Raw genomic sequence first — 27,293 nt, 5'->3', positions numbered from 1 at the left:
TATTTTTATGGTTAATGCCTGTGCAAAATCATTGAGGGAAAAATAACTAATGTGCCTTCTTTTACATTTCAGAAAAACCCAAATGGAGACGTTTGCTAACATATCTATTTAACCACACGTTTCCATGCCCTCCGAGGACTGTGTCCCTCTGACTTTTAATCAGTTCTCATGTTCAACTTTAAGACCCCCCAGGCCCAGTGATAAATCCCCGTTCGGGTGATGATTCCTTACAGACACGTGTTTGTTACCTTCCATTTTTTCCTAAGGCCGTTTCCTTAGTTCTGAGCGATGGATTTGCGGGTAATCCGAACATTTTCGCCTTTAGTCCGTGTGTCAGGGCGGGTGGGGAGGGCACAGAACGGGGCTGGAGCCGCGTCTGCTCCCGGCGCTCGGCGGCAGATGCTCGGAGAAGCGCAGACCCGAACGCGTTGGCATGTGGAGCGCGGAGAAGGAAAGAAAGGAGAAAGGAAAGAAGGAGAAGGGAAAGAAGGAGAAGGAGCCCGCGCTATTCCCGGTTCCCCGTGAGGGAAGGAGCAGCTCCGCACCCGCGGGGGCCGCGGCGACACCCCCGGCCCACAGGGGGCGCTGTGGCGAGGGGCGGAGGGGCCCGACCCCGCCCGGCCGCCGCCGCTCCCCGTAAAGCGGCGTGGGCAGCATTTGTGAGGGGAGATTCTGCCCTGCTCAGGTGAGACCTCACCTGCCGAGCTGCCTCGGCCCTGGGACCAGCACAGGAGGGACGTGGAGCCAGCCCGGAGGAGGCTCCAGGATGAACAGAGGGATGGAGCAGCTCTGCTGGCAGAGCTGGGAATGTTCAGCCTGGAGAAGAGGAATATCGAGATGACAAGGAAGACAGGACAGGGGGGAATGGCTTCACACAGTTAGTTTAGACTGGATATTAGGAAGAAACTCTTCCTTGTGAGGGCGGGGAGGCCCCTGGATCCCTGAAGCGCCCGAGGCCGGGTTGGACGGGGCCGGGAGCGCCCTGGGCCTGTGGGATGAGCTTTGAGCTCCCTTCCCGCCCAAACCACTCTGGGGTTGTGGCACCGCCCCTCCCGCAGCGCGAGCAGCCAATGGGAAGCTAGCATCGCTCGCTGCCCCGCCCACAGCGGGCGGGGCCTCCCCAGCGCGCGGGTCCCTGAGGGGAATTCCGGGGGTCCCGGGTTCGGATCCCGGCGGGTCCCGGTCCCGGTTCTGTTCTGGTCCCCGGTACCGGTCCCAGTTCTCTCCCTGTCCCCAGTCCCGGGCCCCGCCTCCCTCGCTGGCCAACGGCTGCTCCGTCTCACCGGAGCCCACGCGGGTCCTGAACGCAGCAGGTGAGGCGGAGGCAGCCCCGCGGTGCCCTCAGGGCCTGGGGGGGCTCTGGCGTAGATCGAGTTCTCTCCGAGAGTCGTTTATTCCAGGTTATTTTTATTAGGAAGTTGTTTCAAATTCAAGACACAAAGCCGATAAAACGCCACTTCAGAAGACATCATAGGGAAGTGAAAGCTAATTTCAGCCACAGAGTTAAGTTTGTTTTCTTTCAAAGCAAGAGGTAATTCTGCCACAGACTTGGCAGCACGAACCGAAACGCCAGTTCTGTCCAAAATCAGAATTTTTTGCTGTACCATGCACATCATCCTGTAAGTGGTTTGTGTTTTGGAGAACCTCGTGGCTGGAGCACCAATAGAGAGGAAAAAGATTGAAAAGCTTTATTTACGTACATTTTCCACGAACAGCATCTGAGGCTGTTAATCCGTAGCCTGCAAAGGCTGTACAATACAGCATTTGAGGGCTTAAGACAACTCCATTTCTTTTTCAAGACACATGAAACATGTTTTGTTATAAAACTATCAGTATCAAGACAAGTGAAATATGACTCTTCATTGTAGGGATGTCACAGGGCTGAGCTCCATCAGCTGCTGTGTGATCTCTGAGAGGTACCAAAAAAAAAACAACCTCTGGCTGAGGTTTCCCTGTGACAAAGGAAGCTCCCACTCAAATCAGTTATTTCGAAAAATTAGACAAGGGAAATGTGAATAAGGATGTTTAGAGACACAATAAGGGCATCAACAACTTAGATCTTTATGCTTTAGAACAGGAGAACAAGAAAATGTGTGTGATGTGCTTTCAGAATTACATCACCTGCAGGGATCTGATCTTTTGTTACTTTCCTCTGACACAGGTGCAAGGGACAGGATAAATGAGGTTTTTTTTTGTTGCCTTATGTAGCAGTAACTCAAAAAATACCTTCAGTTACTAAGATGCAGAGAAAACTGCAATTATATTAAGCACCTCACAACAGCAGGAAACTACAAAAGACCTTTATCCCTGGATTCTGTTAAAGGCACTAGTATATGAATAATATGTTGATTTCCAGCTTAATTTATATCAATAACTTAGAGAACTAAACCAGTAACAAGTATTGTCCTGTTCCTGGTATGCAGTGCAAGTATCCCCTAGACCTAAATAACAATAACCCTAGAGCTTATGCAGGAATGCTCAGAAAGTTAATGCCCTCTTTAGAGGAAAAAAAAAAAATCACAAACCCAAAACACTTCAGCAGAAAGTTTGGTGGCTCGAATCTGAATTTATAGAAGTTTTTTTCTACTTTTTCCTGTTTTCCTAAGGCACTGGGGTGGTTTTGTACTCTGGGGGAGTGGAGGGCTGGGGAGGTTCTGCAAGCTGCCTTGGCATTCAGTGCATCTGAAAGCAGGAGTGGGCATCTTCCAACTTACTCAAGAAATAATAAATAAAGATATAAACTCTGGTCCTGTCATTACATTCTGGTGCTACAGATTTGAGGAATGAAACTCAATTATGTGTAGATGTGTTTAAAATGAATAGAATACTGCCATTGTGAGGGGGAGTTTAACACAAGGAAATTGCTTTATTTGCAGTCAGTTTCTATCCCTGTAGGGCAACAATCTTGCAACCTGAACCACTGGCTGTGGTGCTATTTTTACTGATTTTCCTGGAAAACTGGCTTGTCCTGAGTGGCAAAAATGACATTCTGCAAGAGTTTCTTCTTTCTGCCAGTGCTGCCTTGGGACAACACACCCCAGCTGGGCACTACCCAACGTCTCTTCAGAGCACAACCACTGCAGGGACAGTCTCAGGTACACCTGGGAGCCAGGAAATTGCTTTGTTAAACTGATTTCCAAGGCTCAGCTTGAGACCCTCATGGATTTGCTGCCACTGCCATTCTCCCAGCTGAGCCTGTCTTAGGAGCAAGCAGCAGATCAGGGCCCTGTTTCCTGCTCTGGTTCTTGCAGAATGAGGTCCCAGGCCCTGTTTCTAATTAACATCCATTGCTAATCAGCTGTGACAGTGACACAAGCCTGGCTCTTTTCTGGTGTGTGATCTCATGTGTCCCTGCAGCCTTAAGCTCAGCCTGGACATGGCTCAGTCAGCAGTGCCTGCAGTGCCCAGCTCTTGGTGCAGTGCCACAGCTCATGCTTGGATGATTGGAAAAGAGAAATCCATGTAAAAGACAGCAAAAAGTGTCAGCTAAACCAGAGACTTGGAGCAGCAGCACTACCCTGAGTCCTGAAGTGACAGAAAACTGATGGGGGTCTGAGTTTCCTTGGGGAATAAGAGATAAAAAATAAATAACAGATAAAGGGTGGTATATCCCATACAAACATCTGTTTGAATACATATATTTCCTGAAATCCCATTTTGTTCCACTGTGTTTCAGTAGAACAAGGACCCCATGACTTGTAAATTCTTGTAAATTCCAAGGCCTCTTAGTCAGTGGTCTATTGGAATGTGTGGTTTAACTGAACTTCTCCCCATCATGTGTGGAACAACTGCATCAGGAATCTGAACTGGTGATCACCAGATCTGCTGCCATGGGGGTGCAGTTAACAAAAAGCTCTCTGAAACTGTGAATTATCTCGAGTAAGCCAAAAATTAAGAGATCCTGAGCCTTTGATGTAATTTGTTTTTCTGGGGACAACCTTTCTCCCTTCTAGGCTGGTTCAAAAGGAACATTCTCTTATGAATAAATAGGACAAATAGAAAAATTAAAACATAGAAACAAACTCTGTAAACGCAAGCCCTGAGGTATTTCAAGCACACAGTGTAATTTTTATACCTGACATGCAATCTAAAGGTGCCAGTAAGAAAACTTACTCCATTTCTGTAAAAATGTCCCATCTTTCTTTCCTGCCTTCTGCCTCCAGGAGAGGGTGAGAGGTTGAGGTAAGAGCCCTGTGGAAGCTGTGATAGTCACAGAAGCAGAAACTGAGGATATTAAAGTGCTGTGTGTCTTTTTTCTGACCACTTTCACTCTTTGTTTGGCTTCCACAGGCCAGTTAGATTCTCCAGAGATCTGAAAAGGGGCTGCTTTTCTGGACCTGGGCTCCACTCCTGCACCACTTTGTAGCCACAGTGAGGCTTTTGGGACAAAGGGGCTGCTGAATGTGGATTTTAGTGGCCCCTTGAACTCACAGTTGGGTTTTTTTGGTGTATCTCAGCCTAGCTTGGGAAGCTTAAGCACACTTTGCACTTCAGTTGGTCCCAAATGACTGCCTGGTCTTGCCAGCTTCCCACCTCCTTCCCCCTCTTCCTTTAGCCTGGATCTCCTTGGGTGTGTTTTCTCCCCCAGAACTTTCTGCATTTGTATGAAGGGTCCAGTCCTACAGAAAAATAAATACCCAGTCTCTCATGGCAGTGAAGTCAGTGAGTCTGCTCACATGAAGTCAAGTTTCCTGGAGCAAGCCCTTAGGCATTAATAATTTTTTTAAAGTCCAATTTTATTAGTTCTACTCTGTTTGGGCTTTGGAAAATAAAGTCACAAAATGGATCACAGGTGTTACTTTTTACAATGGCATGTGAGAGGGCACTGTGTCCCTGTGGGAGGTGCACATCCTGCACAGGGACACTGATGCACACTCAGCTCTCCACCTGCAGGTGCTGCACGTCCAGGGAGCTGCTCACATCCAGGTGTTTGTAAGGACAGAGATGCATGTGCTTACACAAAGTCCATACATGTGTAAACTCTTAATTGCACATATACAAACATTAAAAGTCAAATTAGTCTTAGATCCACCTTTGCTTTTTTTTCATTAAAAAGGACATTTTAAACCCCTTTTTTTTGTTCACTTCAGTTTTACTGTAACTAATACAATTCACCTGATCACCTAATGGGATATTTTCCTCTCAGTATGTTAAAACACTGATTAAAATGCATTACAATTATTAAATTGGGTAGAAGAGCACTTGTTGTAAGCTTAGTCTGGAACTCCTGGCATAGTTGTGCAGTGACAGTTTTAGATCATTTCTCTCATGGTACGGATCGTACAGCACAGAACCATGCTGAATATCATGCCAAAGATCTAGAAGAGAAGGGATGTGATTTAGGGATCCACTTACAAAACAATTATAAAACAATTTGCACATCAAACAATCTGAAGGTCCTTATGGCAGAGCAGTGATTGCTTCTGTCTACAAACCCCAAAACATCAGACAATAACATGGAAGAGCTTTCACTGATTTTATCAGCTCACACTGATTTCTGTTCTTTGTTCTAAATGTCCAGGCAAGCACAATTGCTCCAAATATTAATGTTATTTACATCAATTTTAATAACTGTGACTATTGTGGTATCGTGGTATTGCAGTGGAGTGTTCTGAGTTTCAGACAGGCTCATTCCAGAGCTGGTGCTGAGCTCTCAGTAGTTCCTGTGCCCCAGAGCAAGACTATACACTAAATCTAAACCCCCACTCGTGTCAGGAACTTGTTCTCTAGAGGGAATGATAAAGCAGAGAACAGTGGGTGTTGCTTTCTTGCCACAGGTCAATTCTCCAAAGCAGCAGCTCTGGAGGCTGCACTGCCCAGGGTGGAGATGGGCACTGAAAATCAGTGAAATCACTGGGTTCATGCCCCCTCCCCACCATCTCCCCAAGGACAGGCACAGCTGAGCTCTCAGCCCAGCTGGTGGCAGAAAGAAGCCCAGAAAAAGGAGCAGGAGCATTTCTGCTGCTGAAGAGGCTGTGGTCACTGCAGGACCTTGGCTGTGTCTGAGGAGGGGATCCAAGGGGAGATGATCCCACCTGTGGTGTGTCCTTGATGTCACTGATCTTTGGCCCACCCCTGTTACCTGGCTGTGTTTTTGAGTTCCTTCATGTTTCACACAAACCCCAGGATTGTTTCATATGCACACCATGGTTTCTGTTACCTGCAGAAACCCTTCAGCTGCTTTTCAGTGTCCACACAAATCTGTGAACATCCTGCCCTTCCCAGCAGCTAAAGGAATGTTTCTTTACTAATATTGTGACTCCTCATGCTGCTGGTGTCTGAGTCTGAAAGGAATCATGGCACAGAAGTGCTGAAAAAAGCTTTGTGCTAAAGGCTGGTGAGCCCCAGCCTGCCAGTCCTGCTGTGTCCTTGGGACAGGGTGACACCTATTGGTCTAGTGAGTATTCTCTATTCCTCATGAAAACCAAGAAATGTATCCTAAAGCATTTCAAGCATCAGACTGCAGTTGTTTTAAAATACAAGTTTTACAAGTTTTTTAAGTACATTAAATGCTGCTACAGCCTTTTGCTTTTCAGTTTGGTTCTTGTGCACTCTGCTCTCCTACTCTTACAACAAAAGAACATTTACCATTACTTTGGATCCTGTCTAAGGACACCAAATGAACTTGAAAAGCACAGTCAGACAGCTCTGCTTGCAGCAATGGGGGCAATTCCCAGGAAGAAGACATTCTGGAAGGGATAAGAATTGAGGAATCTCACCAGACACTGCAAAATACCTTCCACAAAACTTTGAGTAAGGGACAGGATATTGGGCTCAAGTAGAGATTGGAGAACATGGATTTACTCACTGTGATGCTAGCAATTGCAATTCCAACAATTCCAATTAAGTGCAGATGAGTATCAATTACATTCTGAATTTCAACCAGGCAGTTCTGTTAAAAACAAAATTAAATTTTTTTTTATGCTTGGAAATCTATATTTCAATCAATTCTATCAGCTGTTCTCACTGAACAAAATATAAACACAAAAATATCAGTGCAGTCACTGTCCTAATTCCTGCACCTAAACCTTGGGTTTTGCTGGACAATTTTCCCAGCATCTTCCCTTTTTTGGTGAGGCATCTGTACCTCTTGCCTAGAGAGGCTGACACATGCAAGTAATTTTCTTACACTCAGTTTTTCCCCTAAATTTAAACTCCTTTATGTAACAGGCCTTGCTAAATCAGGAGGTTTGGTTCTTCATTTTGACATTGAACTCTTAAGCAGATTCCAGAAAAGACAGAAATTACAGAAATATCTTTCTTAACACCAAAGATGTTTCTAGTCAGGAGGCTCCATGCATGACTAAGGTGGGCACTTGCCAAAATTCATCCTCCATGGGGAATTTGGGGTCCTGTTCTGTTGCCTCCTTCTCCCTTTTCCTTTCAGATGGTGCAATATTGTCTCAGCTACCATGGGATGCCACAAACAGGTGTCATGACTGAGGGCAATGTGACCTCCAGCTTAATTCTGCCTCCACTCTGCTCCACTCCATAAGGAACTTCACACTGGAATTTGCAAGGTAAAAAGAAACTTCTTCCTTTCTTTCACTAACAGAATGCCTCCAATTTTACTAAAGAGCTGACATGAAAAAGTGATTAGAAGAAACAGAACAGAGGACACTTGCCTTTGGCAGCTGGATGTTCTCTGGACAGGGTAATTCCTTTTGTTGTTCCACATTCCCTTTACCACAGCACTGGAGCTGAATGAGAGAGAGATGAAGGATCAAAGAGGGGGAAAACACAGGTTGTTTCTTACTGAAGGTCAGTTATTACTTTCATACTGAAAGTGAGACAATAAATAACTAAAAAAAAAAAAAGAATCCCTACAGGTCAAGCAATAAATTTATTCTCTATATTTAAACTGCTGCTTCTGGTAGAGTTCCAGCTGCGTGGGACAAAATTCTCAAAAATTAGTTTCAATTGTCTGAGGCCACAGCAAACAGATGCATTTGTATTAACAACAATGTCCAGAAGGGATTTTTATTACAGTACTTCATAACAAAGCAAACAAGTGGATTTGGGAAAAGCAGATCCTTGGCTTACAAGAAAATAGGAGTTGTTAAAGGGAGAATGCAGAAAGTTCAAATATCACATCCAGAATTATGGGCAATGCACAAAAACTAAGCAGAGAATGCTGGAATTTTATTTCTGACACAACATCATGCTGGGTTTGGAGACAGTAATAAATCACAGTTTCAGAGAGTTTGTTTTTCCTGTTTGCCTATCTCCCACAAAATGCTTGGAATTCCTCTTTGGGTCAGAAATAAGAGCTATGGGAGAAGGACAAAAGGGTCTGAGGTTGTGAAATGTTTGTTCTAAAGAACGTGGGAATTGCTGTAAGGAGCAACAAAGCTTAGGCTTGCTCTCCATGGGAGGCAGTGGAGATCCAGGATGGACACAAACAGGATTAAAGGAGTCACAGGTTGTAACTCTGATTCAGACATTCACTTTTTGGGTGGCCTGAACTCTGTCACACATGTGCTTTTGGTCTTTCACCAACTTGTTCAGCCATGCTGTAGGTCCTGGGACACTTTTTCTCTGACAGATGCAGAGGGATGCAGACATTTCTCCCTCTCTCTGCATTTGTGAGTATTTATCTGTGGATTTCAGTATCCACAAGGGCCATAACAGTCATTTCTTCTGCACACAAAGACCAGAAGCATCAGAAATTTCAAAGCCTGATTAATTGCATTTTCAAATGTAGAGTTCCAACAACCAGAATTCTGACAGAGCCCTCAGGAAACTCTCAGGGTTGTGAGCCTCTGAGTGGATTCTAAGCACATCCAGTTCTATTCTGCCATCCCTGAGAGGGAGGAATTCTGGTTTCCAATGGTCAGTGTGACACTGGGTGAGGGCAGGGGAGCAGTACTCACAGCCACGTGGTAACGATAGATGGTACTGTTCACCTTCCCCACTGGGCTTTTCATGTAGTCCTCATAAGCATCTTCATAGATTTTCTGGGTTTCCTGTATTGCCTGCAGAAATCAGACTTTCTAAGTGATTGCATATCAGTCTTACTCCCAATCCAAGATTTTCACCTTGTGTCCTCAACCTCCAGGGAAAAAAATTGGACCTGGTAAACAGGTGACTCAAAAGCCAGGAGGGTTTGTGGCCTGGTGGCATTCAGAGGGTCAGAATGTTCACAGGCTCTGTTCAGTGCTGTGATTAAACACTCTGAGTTGGGGAAGTTCAGTGCCTAAATTTGGTTGCCCTTCTCCCAGGCAATACCCTCTTTTCATACAGTTCCCCTTGATGTTCCTCCACTTTTTCTTAACAGAGGAAGCAAAAACTTCATCCTATCCCAATGATAACACAAGCTGTCATTGACAGATAAGATTGTAGGGAGTCTTCCAGGGAAAATCTCCTAGAAAGTTTTCCTATGGAAGAACCAGGTCAGTGGGCACTGGAATCCATAACTACCCCATTATTACATCAGAGGCTGTTTGCTACTTACCACTTTCTTGCCTAGGAAGGCAAATACTCCAGCAGTGACCTCACCTGCAAATATCACCAACAGGCAAGCAAAGAACTGCAGAGGAAGGAGAGAATCTCAGTGAGTGTAGCTTGTTCATGGGGGCTGCCAGACACCCTCGTCCCCCCCAGGCCTCAACAGCCCACCCCAAAGCAAAGCTCCTGAGGAGGCTCTGAGGGGCTGCCAAGGCACATGTCCTGTCACATTCAAACAAAGGGGAAATGGCAAAGATGTGGCTTCAGGAAAATCAGAGGGTAATTCCAGGGGCAAGCAAGGGCACCTCTACCTTATGCCAGCTCTGCATGGTGGCTGCTGAGTCCAGAGAAACTGGGTTAGCCAATAAAAGGCCATGAGACCTTTCAGTGTTGGGCTGTAATGATCCTTCCATTAATGACACTAAGCACTGAGTGCTTTGGGTGGTTTCCCTGCACAGCCCAGGCCCTGGAAACCTTTTACTCACTGTTCCAATTAGGCACTGGGACTCCCTTGCTGCTCCACAGCACCCGAAAAATCCAACTGCTGACATGATGGCCCCTGCTCCCACCAGTACATAGAGTCCTGTGGAAATCAGAGCCAGGCAACAATTTCAGAAGGTTTCTCTCCCCAAAGCCTGCTACCTATTTCATCAGCCCCACCCATTTACAGTATAACAAGGTCTCTGGCTCTCACAAAACTACACAGAAAAGGTTCTCTGATCACAGCAGGAGAGCAATTCTTTTTTCAGAATTCTTGGAGAATTAAATAAGACAAATTGAGATTAGCTCAGTTGGCTAGGTCATGGTGCTAAAAACACCAACTTTGCAGGTTTGATTCCTGGATGGGCCATTCACTTAGGAGTTGGACATGGTGATCCCTGTTGGTCCATCCCCTCCAACTGAATATTCTGTGATAAGAATCTGTGACTTCCAGCTTCCAAGTTTGCTGTCCCAGGGACAGCTCAGTGCAGAAAGAACAAGCCCTATACCATCCAGAACCCCCTTACACCTCTGCAATAAGCAATGTAAGGAAAAAAAAAACACCCAGCTTTGCTAGAGGGCTTATTTCTGGGAAACCTGGGGCTGGAAATGTGCTGTACTGCTCTGCAGGGGGGACATGAGAGGAATAAGAGGAATATGGGAGATGGCAGCACAGCCCCATACAGATCCAGGACCCCACCTGTTCAACAGCTGTTGTGGTTTTGCTTTGCTTTTTTTTTTTTTTTTTTTTTTTTTTTTTTTTTTTTTTTTTTTTTTTTTTTTTTTGTATGGGCTTTATCTAGGACAAAAGTTATTCAGAGCACAGAGTTTTTCTTTCCTCACTTGTGAATGTACATTTTTTGATCTGTGCTTAGGCAACATTTGGGTTTCTGTGGGGTCAGCTCCCACCAGACCACAACCATGGGGCTGTGCCTTGGCTCTGGTGCAGTGTTGGTGGAATTCTGTGCAGGATGTGCAGAAATCTGCTGTGCCAAGTCACTGCTGGGGAAAAGAGCTTCATCTTCCTTCTCGTGTCCTTCTGGTGAGGGACAGTGGAGCTGCAGGCAGGGTGCACTAGAGGGCACAGTGAGCCAAGCTCAGTGAGAGCCTTTAATATGCTCAGTGACCAGTGTAAACATTATTATAAAATCCAACCCAGCGTGAGCAGAGCTGCTGGAATTTGCTGTTAGCAGGCCTTGTGTAACCTGAACTAGAAAATCCTCCAGATGGCAGTTTGCAATTGCTAGGAAAATGTAAAGGCAGTCAATGTTTGAGTGCAGAGCTTCCATCCAGCTGCCCTGGCTCACTGGTGTTCAGGGAAGGCAAACTCCTGCCTGTGCCCATTCACTGCCACATCACCTCCAGTCTGTGTCTGTCCCAGTTATTGGGATCCTTCTCCTCCCCTCCCTCACTCCCTCCTCTGCCCCAGTTCCTGCTGAGAGACACATTGTGCTAAATAGCAATAAAACAATTACAAGTAAGATGGTTTTGCCTTCCTAGTTGTAATATACACGATGCTGTTTGCTGTCTGTGTTGGCAGTCCTTATTCTGTGTTTTCTGGATTTTTAATACTCAGCCACCTGTGACTTACTGGGACTGAGCATTCTTCAGGCTGATACTTGTACAAATATTCACAGCACTGGTTTTTACTGATGTACAAAGATATTTATGGCTCAGGGGAGAAGGGTCAGCCAGCTCTGGTGGAAGATGAATTGGAAAAGACAAAAAACCCTCGTTCAGGTGCAGAAGCTGGTGCTCAACAGGCAAACACCAACACTGCCATTTCTTGGGATCTCCATGGTAACAAACAGTGTCATTACAAAGATGACACTGTGTCATTACAAACAGTGTCATTACAAAGATGTTCCTGGACATATGCAGTGTGTCACTCCCTACTCCCTTCCCGAACTTATCAGGCCACTTAGCAAAGATAAATCTGAGTAAAGAGACAGGAAAAGAGTCTTCCCATTTCTTTTTGTTATTTGCAGCTAGGAAATAAAAGCTCGGTGAGTCTCAGGAATTTGGATTTGCATTTGTAAGAGAAACAGCCTGAGCATTTCACTTGCATGACTCAGAGCTAAACCACTACCTCAATCAGAACTTCCCTTTTAAGGCGTGTTACAGGAAGAACTCACACCACTCACTAAACAAAGCTGAGCCCTGCAGCTGAGCCAGCCAGGAGTTAAAATCCATCAAATCCACCTTCTGCTCAGGAGAGTTCATCCCACTCTGTCCTTTCTCAGCCTGGAACTTACTGATACACAGCTATTTCTAGATGGAAAATGATGCTGACACTTAAAATTTCCACAAAAATAAAGGTATTTTTAATGTCTTCTATATATACACATATGTAATCTTTCACACAGGAATGAAAATTGTGATTTTGGGGTTGTCCCAAGGCCAGGACTCGGCCTCGATGATTTTTGTGGATCCTTTCCAATTCTGAATATTCCATGAAACACATAAAGAGTAGCTTGATAAAAATTCAAAGGGGCCAAGTTCCTTCTCAGCTTGCACTGAGAGGTTTCCCAGCACCCACACCCAGGGATGCTCAGTGAAAGATGACTTGCAGGAAGGATGTCAGTTGGGAAATGTTCTAATTTATAGCTTAAACATCTTCATGAAGGACTTTTGCTGTAAAAAACTGTATTACAAAAGCTGCAGAGAAGATAACCACACCCTGACTAAGGCCCTGCTCACTGCTGGAGATAAGACAGAGTGTCTCAGCTGAGCTCTGGGGACACATCCACAGAGGGATGGAGCTCACCAAAGGGCAGGAGGAAAAGCTTTTGGGTGTGTGATAAAAACAATCTCTGGTCAGAGGCAGTGAATGCCCATCCTGTGCCCTGCACCCCAGGAAAAGCAGAGTCATGGCCCATCAGAGCCCCCAGAGGGGTCCCCAGACCCTGCAACAGATCCAGAGCTGAGCACGTGGGAGAAATGAGGGATTTGTCTGGTAGATAAAACCTGAGAGACAAAACAATGGGGAGGATTCCACTGATTGATGAATGGAAAAACATATTTGCTTTTACAAACTGTAGGTTTGCTGATAAATAAAATTGGATATTGAAAGATGGAAGAAACAATGGGGAAAACCCATGAATTCCATAAGAATTAAAAATTAAAAGGGAGGGTTGTACATTAGAGGGGAATCTCAGGTATCAGGTGTTTGGGAAGTCTGTGCCTCTCAAGGACCTCAGCCCATGGGGAAAGAGAGAGGGAAATGTGGAAGGGAAATCAGGATAAAAAGGAGGCTCCATCCTCCAAAAATCTGACATACCCCAGGGCAATGCCCCATGGTCTCTCCCTTTATTGGAATAAAGCAAAAGGACTCCTCTGTCTCCTCTTTGGATATAAACCTCTGGTGTTTGTGGGTTAATTTCCCTGACACAAGGGACAGTTGCAAACCTGCCCCCCCTCAGGAGGCACGGGGTGTTCCCACCTGCCCAAAATGTTGATTTATCCCCTGGATTCCATCCTTGGTGGCAGAGGACCCTCACCACCCTGAAGAGCAGATGGAGGGGAGCAAAGAGACATTGTTGGCTGGATGATCACTTGGATGGGTGATGTTTCCACCTAACTCCTGTCACTCTCTCCCTATCTGCCTCCTCCCCTTTCTTTTTCTATTTCTTTATTTTCTCTTTCTTTATATTTTCCTCTTTTATTATTCAATAAAATATATCAATTTTTTGGCACCAACATCTAACCTCATTTGGTTTAAATAATGTTTTTTGGGTAGATTTTGAACCTTTCTGGGTTTGATCAGTTTGCTCTGCTCTTCTGTGTTTAAATCAGTTTGTAACAATATCAAAGCTATGGATGCAGAAATATCCTGGATGGTGTAAGTATGTAAGAGAAGGATCTGGTATTTCTTTTCCTAGTGGGCTGTACACAGCAATGTAGGCAGGATCACCTCGAATTCTGGATAAGGAGAGGCCTAAATTTAAAGTGAGACTCTCTAGAGAGAAAAATAGCAAAGGTTGGAAATGTCTGGCACACAGCTCTTGGAATTCCAGCCTTACCTAAAGCCACCAAGCACTGAGAGCTGTCAGGGTCAGCAGTGCAAATCCAGACATTTAGTGGTTAACATCCCACCTTTCCTTGCAATAATATCCAGTGTCAGAAGTACCTCAGCTCCACTACAGCCCATCCCTTCCCAAAAAGCAGGATGGAAAACCTTAGTCAGCTTCTATTCATCAGCACTTCCATTGTAAAATACAAAGCCTTGGCATGGCCTCCAGCTTGGCATCTACAGCACAGCAGGGAAACAAAACAAAAACCAAAAAAAAAACCCCCCAAGTTTATAGCCACAAAATGGAACAGGTTTGAGAGCTACAAACTGACACAAAAAATTCACCACAAAGCTCAACATGGCAAAAAGAAGTGAGTCAGGTCAGGTAGAGAGCTTTTTTTGGTGAGTGGAAAATGATGAGAAGACTCCAGCTGCTGCTTTTTGTGCAGCAGAAGGAAAAAAGTACAAGGTGGAAAGGAAGCAAAGGTTTGTGACCTTTGTGAAAATTTTCCTCTCACCTCTCGTTGCCTCTGTTCATTTCCTGCAGTTCTGCTCTTTGGTCTCTGTGTGCTCATGAAGAGGAGAGGTTTGGCACCTAAAGGGAGAGCAGGGAATGCAGAGAGCAGGAGAAATGGAGAGCAGGGAATGCAGAGAGCAGGAGAAATGGAGAACAGGAGAAATGGAGAACAGGGAATGCAGAGAGCAGGAGAAATGGAGAGCAGGGAATGCAGAGAGCAGGAGAAATGGAGAACAGGAGAAATGGAGAACAGGAGAAATGGAGAATAGGGAATGCAGAGAACAGGAGAAATGAAGAACAGGAGAAATGGAGAGCAGGGAATGCAGAGAACAGGAGAAATGGAGAGCAGGGAATGCAGAGAGCAGGAGAAATGAAGAACAGGAGAAATAGAGAACAGGAGAAATGGAGAACAGGGAATGCAGAGAACAGGAGAAATGGAGGGCAGGAGAAATGGAGAGCAGGGAATGCAGAGAACAGGAGAAATGGAGAGCAGGGAATGCAGAGAGCAGGAGAAATGGAGAACAGGAGAAATGGAGAGCAGGAGAAATGGAGAAATGGAGAACAGGGAATGCAAAGAGCAGGAGAAATGGAGAACAGGAGAAATGGAGAGCAGGGAATGCAGAGAACAGGAGAAATGAAGAACAGGAGAAATGGAGAATAGGGAATGCAGAGAACAGGAGAAATGGAGGGCAGGAGAAATGGAGAGCAGGGAATGCAGAGAACAGGAGAAATGGAGAGCAGGGAATGTAGAGAACAGGAGAAATGGAGAGCAGGAGAAATGGAGCACAGGGAATGCAGAGAACAGGGAATGCAGAAAGGAGGAATGCTGCTGTGCCATTGAGGAGGCCCAAACTGCCCCCAGTGACAGAGCTCTGCCATCTGAGATTGCCCACACTTGGAATATTTATTCCACCTGCATTTAGGACCCACAAACAGACCACTCTCAGCTCCTGAATGCAAAGGGATGGAGAGGCACATTCCAAAGATTAAAATCCATGTGCAAATCTGACAGAGAACTGGTTGATTTAGGCAGACGCAGCCAATGCACTGATGACTGAGGAGATTCTGGAGGAAATTGGGGCTTTTTTATAACCACAAAAGAATAAAAACAACGTGTCACAGGACTGGGGATTTTTGGACAGAGCCTATTCTCTCTCTTGCTCTCTCTATCTTTTTTTTTTCTTTTTTTTTTTTTTTTTTCCCCTGAGGAAATATTGAGGTTTTGGGGTGTGGTTTGTTAGCTTTGCTGTGCTGACACACCCCCACACACAGGTTTTTATAGATGTGAAGAGAAATGAAGACTTCTCCTTTTAGCAGTGAGTCAAGTGAGAGAACACCTGATAACAAATTGATTTCCCTTCTGGCTGTAACCTAGTGAATATAAGAGGGGAAGCTCCTTCTGCCATTGTTTTATTGTACAAAGACACATTTGCAAAGCCATAAAGCAGCAGCTTTTCTGTATATTTGATTTTTTTACTCATCCCATGGGGAAAATCATTCTTTCCTGAAAGGAAATGATCAAATGGGGGTATTCCCAACAGGAGGGATTCCCATTTTCTAGCAGACTCTGCTTTGCATTACAAGGGGAATTAAAATGTTATCTGGCAGTCTCAATGCATCCCATGGCTCCCAGTAGTGAGGAATGGTAAATCCACAACTCAGCAGATCTGGGGATCAGCCTCAGTGGCTCAGTTCTTCCCTAAGATCTCTGGATAAAAGGACACATCCCTTCTTGGGCTGTGCTTGGAGATCTGCAAGTCTGAAAAACCACCTTAAAAAGGATCAAGGGATTCTGTGTGTTATTTCTGAGTGAACAAAACCTCTGTGATTAGCAAAGATACAGAATTGCATCTCTTTAGACCAGACAGAAGGATGGAATTTTATAGCCACTGGCTGCAATATATTTTTATGTATATCAACAGTGAGGGAAGGATCAGCCTGGGCTGGAAGAGGTCTAATTTCAGACTGGAAGAGAATCCATTCCCAGAGCTACTTTTGTTTGTTTGTTTGTTTGCTTGTATTCCCCAAGTCTTACTGAATGTTTGAGGCACAAATCCCTGCCTGGAGCTGACTGCAAAGAGCAGGAGCAGACAAACACACCCTGACTCTGGCTGGCTTTATTTCACATGGGTTTCTTGTTTACCTGGCTGCTATGGGCACTTTCCATCTGAAATCATTCTCCCTTTTTTTTTCCCTCTCTTTTGGGCTGAGTAAATAACACTGAACAAACCCCCAACTGTTCCTAGTCCATGGAGAGAACAAGCAGCTCTGTTCTGGGGGTGAGGGACCCAGAGCCAGCGAGGCAGAGCCCAGGACCCAGACAGGGCTGGAAGGGATTTTCCTGGGGTTCTGTGCTCCTTGCAGCCTGGGAGGCACATCTCCTCCTCCACAGAAGGACTGAGCCTCTCCAGCCCTTAGGAGAGCACCAAGGAACCTCTAGCACAGACACACTCCTGGAAAATATGATAAACACATGTAGGAGTTGGAAAAAAACATCCAGACAGGGACAGTTGTGTGTGTGGCACCAAACTCAGCTCCTGCAACAGGCTTGTTACTAGAAATTTCCATTGTATATTTATTTAGAAAATACACTTACAGAACAGGAGAAAAGCTGCAGAAGCCTCTAAAGTGACATGAATTTCTGGAGAAGTGGAACATACCCTTAATTTGAGCATAATGGATCTATCTGATCAAGTGTCTTATGTGAATTCAGCAGAGATTTCGTGGTTAATCTCCCTGGAACCACAAAAGCATTACAGGCACCAGCCAGTTTGGAGGCTGATGCACAAATGCTGAATTTCAATTTAAAAGCAGCCTCACTGTAAAGTGACATCCCAGTCCAGTTCCTCCCTCTCCCACAGAACACCAGCCCTTTTTACAGGCAGCCTTGTTACCTTGCATCCCAGAGCCCTAAATGATGGCCCAGATTGGCTCAAGGCAGATCCCAAAACTGTCCCCAAAGGCTCTGGCAGTGTCTGTCACCCCACAGGGTCTCTGAGCTCAGGGTCACTCACACACCTGTGCCAGCTGCAGCTGTTCTACCCTGGCTGAGCTTCACACACCCCCGTGGCAATGGATCCTCCAATTTAATGATGTGAGTAATGTGGGGAAACTTCCTCACGTGGGAGCTGCCCAGAGTACACACTGGGGTCAGAAAAACCATATGGCCAAATGTCTTGGTGCTTTTTCTAGGTGTGTGGCAGCCACAGAGTGTTCAGGACACTGAGTGCACTGGAAATGTGCACAATGGCATTAAGATTTTTCAATTGGATTCCCATTTCCTTTCTTCAGAATTCCTGACATTTATATGCCTGTTTGACTGCAGTAAGCAAAGCACTTTGTTGTCATGAGCAACTGATAGTGAGTCTAAGATCATGTTCATGTGTGGTTGTGGCTAATTTAGAGTCTGTCAGTGCTTACATTATCTGTTTCCACTTGCATCACTTTGTTGATACTGTATTTCTTCTGCCTTTGTAATACTCAGTCATTTGCTATTCTGAAATCCTCTCATGATTCTCTGCAATCCTCTCTAGGTTAGGATACTCTGGATAATCCTCTCTGTGCATGAGGCAGCTCAACCCAAACCCTCCTGAAGATGTTTTTGAACAGGCACACCCCAAAAAGGAGCCTGAGAGCGTTTTGGTTGCTGATTTGTTTTGTTTTGGTTTTTTTTCTGGCAGACAAAACACCTTCCTCTTAATGGCTTCAAAGTGGAAAGTCCAAGTGTATTTACAGCTCTGTTAGGTGAAACATAGCACAGGATATTTCCTTTATGGGAGTTATAATGGGTTATACTGGTTTGCTTGTTATGTGGAAACTGATCCAGAGCATGTAGACCTCCTTTTAAAGAGAATCTGTATGAAAAAAGAGCCTGAGCATCCCTGGAGTGTGGGGTGCTGCTCCAACAAGAGGAATCATGGAATTATGCAATGGTTTGGGTTGGAAGGGTCCTTAAAGATGATGTAGTTCCAGCCCCTGCCATGGGCAGGGACACCTTCCACTGTCCCAGGCTGCTCCCAGCTCCATCCAACCTGTCCTTGGACACTCCCAGGGATCCAGGGGCAGCCACAGCTGCTCTGGGCCCCTGTGCCAGGCCCTGCCACCCTCTGAGGTTAATACTTTAACCCAACCACAGCCTGGGGGCATCCAGGCATGGGAAGCACCTTGGAGCCCTTTTACTTCCCCCAGGACCAGGGGCAGGTTTATCCCCAGTCACCCCCTGCAGGTGTCTCTTCCAGAGAGCTCCAGGTGTGGCTGTGCAGAGCTCTGGGCTGGCCCTGGCAGCCTGAGCAGAGCAGGGGCTGCTCCCCGAGGGGCTCAGGCACCCCAGGCACTCAGTGCCAGCAGGGAGCAGGAACCAGGGGGCTCCCAAAGGAATGGGGTAACTCTGGGTTTGGCTGTTTGGGGAGGGACTGGCTGGCTTCTACACAGCTACAGCAGGGAGAGGAGGGTGGGAGAAGTCACCCAGGAGGACAATTTAATGGACAAAAAAGCATAAAGTGCATTATCATGCTTAAGGGATTAAAGAAAAAAAAAGCCTCCTGAACCTCAGCATCTTGCAAATACACAGCAATCACCTTGAGGCAGATGGACAGATTGTTCCATTAGGCTAAATTAGTTCCTTTGGTCAGAATTGCCTTTATTCTTGCCTTTATCCTGTCAGGGGGAATACTAACCATTAGGAACTGATGCAAGGTTTTGTGATCCAGAACTGAGACAGGACTTTAGAACAACTTTCATTTTGAGTAAGGTTTTCTCAGGGGGTGGTAGTGGTGGTGTCATATTTTTAAAGCCAATTTCCAGTGCATCAGCTTCCGTTTTCCACTCAGGGCCACTATCAGCCTGTTCTAAACCACTCTTCCTGAGTGGCAGAAAAAGAGAGCTGCACACAAGATGATAGGAAGAAAGACAATTTCATTGCTTAAGTCTTAAGTACAGACTAAAAGCCTCTCCAATAAATGATGGCAGCATCATTTAATGCTCTCCTTGTGTTATTACATCTCTACACAGGGGCTGCTTTGCCAACAGCTCTCATTTTAAAGGCTGGTAGAGTTTGAGTGGTGGTGGATTTAGGAGAGAAAATCCTGTTGACTAAGGGTATAGTGCTTGACTCCAAAATACATGACTAGAACTTGATCAAAATGAGGCACAGGAGCAGAGAACTGCAGTTCACATGGATGGAACTCCAGCCACCTCCTGTTTGTATGGGCATCCACTGCTATGGAGAAAAGCTACTAATATCCTTCAGCTCCAGACATGACTTCATATCCTAAGGCACGTTCCATCTAAGTGTCTTTCAAAGCCAGCAGCATCTCTCCTGCTCTCACTGACCCCAACAAAAAGCCACGAGCACCCTAAAACTTTTGTCCCCAGCTGTTTTGGCCCTGATGGATGCCTGGACCACAGACTGGATCATGGGACTGAAACAAAGAGAACAGAACAGAGCAGGAGGGTTGTGAGCTCTGTTTGTGCAGGAGAAGCAACATTTCAAGGCTGAGAAAAAGCCACCCAGACTGATTTGTTTGCATTCATCAGGTTTTGTTTCCATTCCTGAGGGGGTTTGTTGAGTACATGCACTTCATTTTATTGGTGCTGGCAGGGATGGGACCCTCTGCACTTCATTTCTGAGGAACACACAGTTTGTCCACCAAAAGCAGAGATGGAAGAATTGGGGTCTGGAACTGATCCTTACAATGCCCCCATGTCAGTTTTTTGTCCACCAAAAGCAGAGATGGAAGAATTGGGTCTGGAACTGATCCTTACAATGCCCCCATGTCAGTTTTTGCTCCACAGGTGCTCTGCTTGCACTCAGCAGCACTTGGTCTGTACTACTGTGCTCTAGTTATTCTCAGAATTAAGAGCAGCACCTCTACAAGGAATTAATTCAGGACCAATTAATTGTGAGACAGCAGACAATGCTGACTCCCTGGGTTCCCACAAGCACCTTCTTTCCTTCTGACTGTTGCAGACCTTCCTGCCCAGTAGAAAATTTCCCATCTTTGGTACAGGAGCTTCTGTCAGGATGAGCAATCTGAGGGAATTCCCTTAATTCTACAGGTCTTTTCTCCATTTGATCAGTGCAGTGTCACAGACAACTCAGATAAAAGGCATCTGCCAACCTTTGCTGAAATTATCCTTTTTTCTTTCATTTTTCCCTCTCAAGTGCAGCTAAGAGAGGGATTTATAAACTCTATCAGAGCTGAACTGCAGCTGAACAGGGAAGCCACAGTTTTGCTCCACCACTTGAAGCAGAGGACAAAAACTATAGTGTGAGATGGAATGACATAAAAATACATCCCACTGTAGAGGGAACTCCAAAAGCTGGGGAGCTGGGAGAAGATGTCCAATTTTAGGAGCCTTCTCCAGTGTAAGAAATGTCTGGTAAAATGGTTGGAGACTGTGTGGGTCAAAGACTTCCAGTTCCAACCTTTTCTGTTGTAGGTTTTTCACTGCAAACTGCAGTGGGGAATATGGATCACCAAACACAAAACCACAAGTGACAGAAAGCTAGGAACACATATGTGCTTGCCCACAGCACTGCTGCCTCTAAGCTGTTCTCCAACCAACAAAAACATCTCAGTGGCTGGAAAAGATGAACAGGCCTGGTTGCCAAGTCATGGCCTGAACTATTCCAGGGGCAGAAAAGACAGCTGGACTGCTGGTAAAGAACAGGGCTATTTAAGGAGACTCACTCTGGCCTAATGGAAAATGCAAGGATAGAATTATCAATTATTTTACACTAACCCAACATTTCAGATCCAGGAAAAAAACAATCACAAGGAAGCAGAAGAGAGGAGCTGGTTAGATTCAGCTGGCAGCTCAATCCAGGTACAGAAAGAGCAGAATGTGTTGCCCTTTAGAAGAAAGAAAATCAACTGTTTTTCAGAAGATGGTAATTCTGGAGTGTTTCAGCCTACAAAGCAAACTCCAAATGCACCTGCACTGCTGTTCCAAACACTGACACAAAGCTGATGTGATCACAGGGCCTTGGGTTATCACAAAAAGCCACAAAAGCCATCAGTGGAACAGAGATAAAGAAATTATTTTTGGATGTATAGCTATATGTTGGTATTTTAAGTCATACTGCTGATCTGCTTTCTCTTCCAGCCCTCAGGGCAGCTGCTCCTGGTGTGCTGCACTGTGTTCCATATTAAGAATTCCTATGCAAAAGCCTGGCTGGCACCCAGAAAGCATGTTAGAGAGCAAACACCCAGAGCCAAATAAACAACAGTCCCAGAGGCTCTGAGAAAGGCCCAACACACAACTGCCAAGGGGACTCTGAGCTGAAACTCCCAGAGAGGGACAGCTCTTCAGCATGGCCTTCAAACACAGCTTTGTCTGCTGCAAACCCCACTGTAACTGGACTTCTCACTGTCCTTTGCTCCCAGCTGCTGCCATCAGATGCTCAGCAGCCACAACAGCATTTTGCAGCATTTGTAATGAGGGAGGGAGGCAGCAGAAAACTCTTTGGTTTTCTTTCACAGGAATGCTCTGTTCAGTGCCTATTCAGTCCAGAGTGCAAGTTTAAAAGAACTGTGAACATCTCTGTGCCCTGTTCCTCAGCACTTCCCCTCACAGTTACATATTTCAACAGGCAGCTCTATAAATACGTGTGGCAGCCCCAGAGCTGAATGTCATGGTGTCTGATGAAACTTTTACAAGAACATCCCCCAGGACTTCCCAAAATTCACAACTTTGAACAATTTTGTAATTTCTATTCAGGGCAAAAGCAGACTATATCTTTTGGAGATTTAAATACATGTGCACCAAGGAATATCTTGTTTACACTGTGTGTCCCAGGCTGTACTGGAGCTGTGGTGCTCATTCACAGCACAGGATGTGGCACTTTGTGCCTTCCAACAAACCAGCAGCATTTGATTTTGAAGGCCAGAACATCCTTTTGTTTTGTTTGCTCTCCTGGGACAAACATAAGTGCATCAGGCAGGGAAGCATTCCAGTCTACAGCATGGGGAATTCAGCAGGTATAAACTGGATCTGGAAATGAAGTTGGTGATCTAATATGCTGCTGTCATAGCAGCTCAGATGTAAGAGAAAAAGTAAATCATACTTCCTGGCTCCCTGTGTCAGTGGAGATGCTGCAGGGTATTTTACAATAACCCTCAGGTTCCAAACAATGTTTTCATCTGAATGGTTTTATTCAGCCTCAGTAAATCCCACAGGAACATTGCTGGACATAACATTGTCCCCATCTATTCCCACAGCTGCACAGGAAGGTCTGTGCCTCTAGCCTGGCTGCAGATGTTAAAGAAACCTGGAGCTGTGGTGGGTCTGAACCAGTCTCCACTGAGAGAATTGGGGTATTTAAGGTAACTGCACAATCTTGGGGTGATGGGTGACTGCTGCAGGACACCTCTGGTCAACTCCCAGTCCTCCCACCCTGCCAGAGTGGCTCATTGGCCAGGGCAGGACCAGGTATTCACTCACACTTGCATTAGTAGATGGCAAAAATATTTACACCAATGGGGTTTTACTTGGTCTATCTCCAGGGGTGATGCACTAAATGGAAGCAAATTCAACATTTCTGGTGTAAAGGTGTGTTACACCTGCCAGTGCCAGAGAGCTGCAGCTGCTGGCAGTCCCAGACAGCTGCTATTTAAGGGTAGCTATGGATATGAAACACAGGTGGCATTTCCCAAAAACTCACCTGGAAATCCCAGGGAGAAAAAAGTTATCTTAAATGCAAAAATTAGATGTGACTAATCCCAGTTCAGTGGGCACAGGAATTAACTGATTCCTGCCCAGGTTGGACAAACAGCCCCTGAGATGAATAAACACCAGGTAGTTCCAGTTTTCAGCTGTGGAAGGATTTGCTCTGACACTTTGGTCCCACTGAGGCCTCCACAGGAAGAACTGCTGAGGAGAATTTTGCTGCTGTCCTGATTCTGGGAACATTCTGAAATGACACATGTTTTGTTGGCTGACAGCTGCACAGAAAACTCTGGAGGGATATACTGGAGAGCCCCACAAGTCTCTGACCTGTCTCACCTTCTATTCTGAGAGTATTAGCACAATTCACTTAGGATATGTGGGGACTGGATCAAATCCAGGAGAAGAGATTAGTTATAAGGAAGTGGATGCCAAGCAGAGAGAGGTCAAAAGCCATCACACACAGACACACAGACACACACAGACATATCCAGTTTTGTGTGGGCCAGCCCAGGAATTGTTGACATTCCTATAAAGCAATGCATAAGGTGTGTCACCTGCCCCAGGATACAAGCAAGGCTGGAGGCTGCTGCCCTCCCAGCACTGTAACTTACCCATGAAGAAAAGTTCCGGGGATTTCTTGTCTGTAGCAAACTCTGCCATGGGCCCACCAAACCTCAGCCACAGCCCAAAGGCAACCACAGCCAGTCCTGCCAGCTGCAACACAAACAGAGCAGTCAGGGCTGCAGTGACAAACTGCTGGAGAGCATCACAGGGCTGTGCTGGCACCTTGTGCTTTCTTGAGTCCCACAGCTCAGAATTGCACTGTCAGGAAAAATTCATGCAGCTCTTGCCAGGGTCTGATAACAACAAATTCCTATTACAGTGCAATGTGCTTCTTCCCTTCAGCTCTTCAGTGTAATGATGCTTCTGAACTTACTACTGACTCTCAAACCTTGTCAGTGATTTAATCATCAAAATTTGGCCTGAATTGTCAGGAGAAATGGAGTGGAGCAGGGGACCCCCACCAAAAGTAGGAGGTACAAGGATTGTTACTGGATAGATATCTTGGAAATTACAAACCAGTGATAGATGCTGTCAAGTGGAAGGAAAAATTCCCTCTAATGTGAACAAGACTAGGTCACAAAGGAGTGTCACAGCATGTTGTTTCAGAGGAAAGATCTACAGTCAGAGGTCTCAGCCTCACCACATGCCAGACAGATCATCAGCCTGCCAGGCAGTGCTGTGTGTCCTGTCACAGAGCTCCAGTATCCCTCAGGATCAGAGCTGTGTGTCCTGCAGGCAGTTCCAGCATCCCTCAGGAGCAGAGCTGTGTGTCCTGTCAGAGAGCTCCAGCATCCCTCAGGAGCAGAGCTGTGTGTCCTGTCAGAGAGCTCCAGCATCCCTCAGGATCAGAGCTGTGTGTCCTGCAGGCAGCTCCAGCATCCCTCAGGATCAGAGCTGTGTGTCCTGCAGGCAGCTCCAGCATCCCTCAGGATCAGAGCTGTGTGTCCTGTCACAGAGCTCCAGCATCCCTCAGGATCAGAGCTGTGTGTCCTGCAGGCAGCTCCAGCATCCCTCAGGATCAGAGCTGTGTGTCCTGTCAGAGAGCTCCAGCATCCCTCAGGAGCAGAGCTGTGTGTCCTGCAGGCAGCTCCAGCATCCCTCAGGAGCAGAGCTGTGTGTCCTGCAGGCAGCTCCAGCATTCTCTTGGAGCAGGCACAGGGTCCTGCTGCTGTCCAGGCCCAGAGCCTCAGTCTGTGGCTCCTGCACACCTGGACAAGGCTCACAAACACCTGCTGCTTCCCATGTGGGTGCCAGCCTGGCACAGTGCTCCCCTAACCTGTCCTGCATTCCCTGGCACTTGACCCACTGGCACAGCTCCACAAGCCTTGGCTTGTGCAATTGTACAGCTGGAGAGCTCGGGATCACAGCTTTCCTCACAGATGTGTCCCAGCAGAGGGTGAGGGTCCCCTGCCACCCTGTCACAGCATGGGGACCTCCCTGCTGGCAGCCTTGGGCTGCCAGGGCCTCTCCAGGCTGTGGAGTGCCCCTGGCAGTTGGGGATGAACGTCCCAGCCAGCTGAGCCGATTCCCTCCATCTCAGCGAAACGGCAGATAACAAAACACAGTACTTGTCACTTTTGAGAAACAAATAACACAAAGCTTTGTCCTTCTGCTGCCTTGCAGCTGCAGCTGGGCAGCATCACTCTGCCCCTCCAGCTCGAGCACAGCAGCACTGTGTCCCCGGAGCACGCAGCGCTGTCACCACGAGGGAACAGCCTTTGGTTTAACTGTGCTTCAAGCATAAAGGAGACAAAGCCCAAAACTGCTTGGTCCAGAGAGGCTGAACAGGATGACTTTGTGACTTCTTTTAAAAAGACCCCAGTGAATCAGAAGGAAAGAAAAAGACATTTAAGAAGATAACATTGCTGATTGTTTTCTGGAAAGCTGAAGGAAGAACAGAGCATGAGGGAAAGTGAGAGAAAAGAAAGCGTGAATTCAGCTGCGTGGAACTGTGAGACTATTGAAAAGGTGCAATGAGGGGAGAATGGACACAGCATTCCCTAAATCTCTTGGGGGTGATGCCAGGACTTTTTCTTAGGATGAACTTGCAGCAGCTGTTAGCTCTCTATTTGAAATGCCATTGGTAAAAAGCACCGTGATGCTGTGAAACGTTCTGCTCGCTGCACTGCACTGGGGGAACCTCTCCCAGCCTCCTGCAGCCGCGTAGTTGCCGAGGAAATGATCGCGACTTTAAACGATCAGTTTAGACAGACACTGCTCAGCAATGCCATCTTACACCGAGCCGCTGCTTTCCCAGGCAGAGCTGTATCTCCCTAGCAGCGAGCAGAAGCCGGGAGCGCTGGCCGGGCGCTCCCGCAGGGATCCCGGAGGGAGCCGCGCCCGTGCCACCCTCCCGAACCCCGGTACCCCCGATACCCCGGGCATCCCCGGTACTCCCGGTACTCCCTGCACCCCCGGTTCCCTCGGTACTCCCGGTACTCCCGGTACTCCCGCCACTCCCGGTACCCCCTGCATCCCCTTCATCCCCGGTACTCCCACCATCCCCTTCATCCCGGTTCCCCCGGCGCCCCCGCACCCCGCTCCCGCAGCAGGTGCCCCCGCTCCGCCCGGCGCGGCGCTCACCCAGAAGGTCAGGTTGAAGATGAAGAGCAGGATCTTGACGCAGCGCATCCCCCCATAGCCCACGCCCATGGCGGGCGCCGGCTCCGGCTCCGGCTCCGGCAGCAGCTCCGAGGCGCTCGGCCCGACTCCGGCGGGGCGGCCCCGGGGCAGGTGCGGGCCGGGCGGGGCCGGCGCTGCCCGGGCGGATCCGCCGACCTGGGCCCGCCCCGGGGCGGACTTTGTGCCCGGGGCTCCCTGCGGGCCCCCCGCTTGTCCCGCGCCATCCGAGAAATCCCTCTCGGCGTCCCGTGCTCACATCTGGCAGATGCTGCCCGCAAAATGACAGGCAGGATCAAGCATGGGATGTCGCTAAACTTGTCTCGGTTCATAGCCATAGCTAAGAGCCCCCCTCAAGTTAATTTTCCAATCATTAATTTGTTCTGTAATTTTGATCCAAAATGCTGACTCCGCTGTCAAAATTTTACAGCTTTCTCATTTTTTTAGCTGCTCCTTCGAGGTCTCCCGGAACTCTGAGTCCAAAGTTGCCTGTGGGGCTTAGACAGCGGAGCACGAGGTAAGATCGTGTCTCTGGAAAAGTGAGGTTTCTACATTAAACATTTCCTCTCCTTATTGAACGAATGAAGCACTTATTTCCTATTTATTTTAGTTTGTGCTCTAGTCATAACTGTAGAGTTCTACCTATTCAGATTATTTTCAGGTTTTGAACAGATTTTCCCTAAGGTCTGTGTATGGAAACCATGCACAAATGTATGGGAAAATATGTTTGGTGTTATTTCAAATTAATGACACAGTAATACCAAAGGATGCTGGAGGTGGTTTCCTTTTTCACTTGCTTTGCTCTGCATTTTCAGTTTCATTAAAGCCTGGCCACATTTTTGAAAAATAATCTCAAACATTTTATTTGAATTGCAATGGCAGAGTTTAATTAATAATATCTTATTCCATTTGCAATTAAGTACACTTTATCGGTTTAGTTGCTTGATTTTTAAAGAATCATTGCATCTACCTTATAACCCAGAA

General features: G+C 46.6%; 1 protein-coding gene across 3 annotated transcripts; it reads right to left on the bottom strand.

Moving 5' to 3' along the window:
* Positions 1 to 1,387: 1,387 nt before the first annotated feature.
* TSPAN2 (tetraspanin 2) lies at positions 1,388 to 26,462 on the bottom strand. 3 transcript variants are annotated; one of them, XM_079327201.1, is made up of 8 exons: positions 26,274 to 26,462; positions 23,738 to 23,840; positions 9,933 to 10,030; positions 9,455 to 9,529; positions 8,874 to 8,975; positions 7,626 to 7,700; positions 6,809 to 6,892; positions 1,388 to 1,651 (listed from the first exon to the last, which is right to left on the bottom strand). In XM_079327201.1, exons 1-8 carry the CDS (start codon positions 26,340 to 26,342, stop codon positions 1,613 to 1,615), a joined length of 645 nt encoding a protein of 214 aa, XP_079183327.1. In that variant the 5' UTR covers positions 26,343 to 26,462; the 3' UTR covers positions 1,388 to 1,612. The 3 variants fall into 3 exon arrangements, with proteins under 3 accessions (XP_079183327.1, XP_079183328.1, XP_079183326.1); XM_079327202.1 differs by having other exon boundaries at positions 1,388 to 1,909; positions 26,274 to 26,461; XM_079327200.1 differs by lacking the exon at positions 1,388 to 1,651 and adding an exon at positions 4,964 to 5,318 and having other exon boundaries at positions 26,274 to 26,455.
* Between the last annotated feature and the right edge of the window lie 831 nt (positions 26,463 to 27,293).

The sequence above is a fragment of the Erithacus rubecula genome (genome assembly GCF_903797595.1).
Source record: "Erithacus rubecula genome assembly, chromosome: 26".
NCBI classification, from domain to species: Eukaryota; Metazoa; Chordata; class Aves; order Passeriformes; family Muscicapidae; genus Erithacus; species Erithacus rubecula.
Note: the sequence above shows the minus strand (reverse complement) of the source record. Positions and strands in the feature narration are given on the sequence as shown.

What these genes read in the sequence shown, in the direction of transcription:
- TSPAN2 (XM_079327200.1), bottom strand. Translation starts at nt 26,342, where the DNA reads ATGGGCGTGGGCTATGGGGGGATGCGCTGCGTCAAGATCCTGCTCTTC. An exon ending in TCTATCGTTACCACGTGGCT is followed by an intron (nt 7,701 to 8,873) that starts GTGAGTACTGCT and finishes TCTCTCATTCAG; the next exon opens with CTCCAGTGCTGTGGTAAAGG. An exon ending in AGAACATCCAGCTGCCAAAG is followed by an intron (nt 6,893 to 7,625) that starts GCAAGTGTCCTC and finishes TGTTTTTAACAG; the next exon opens with AACTGCCTGGTTGAAATTCA.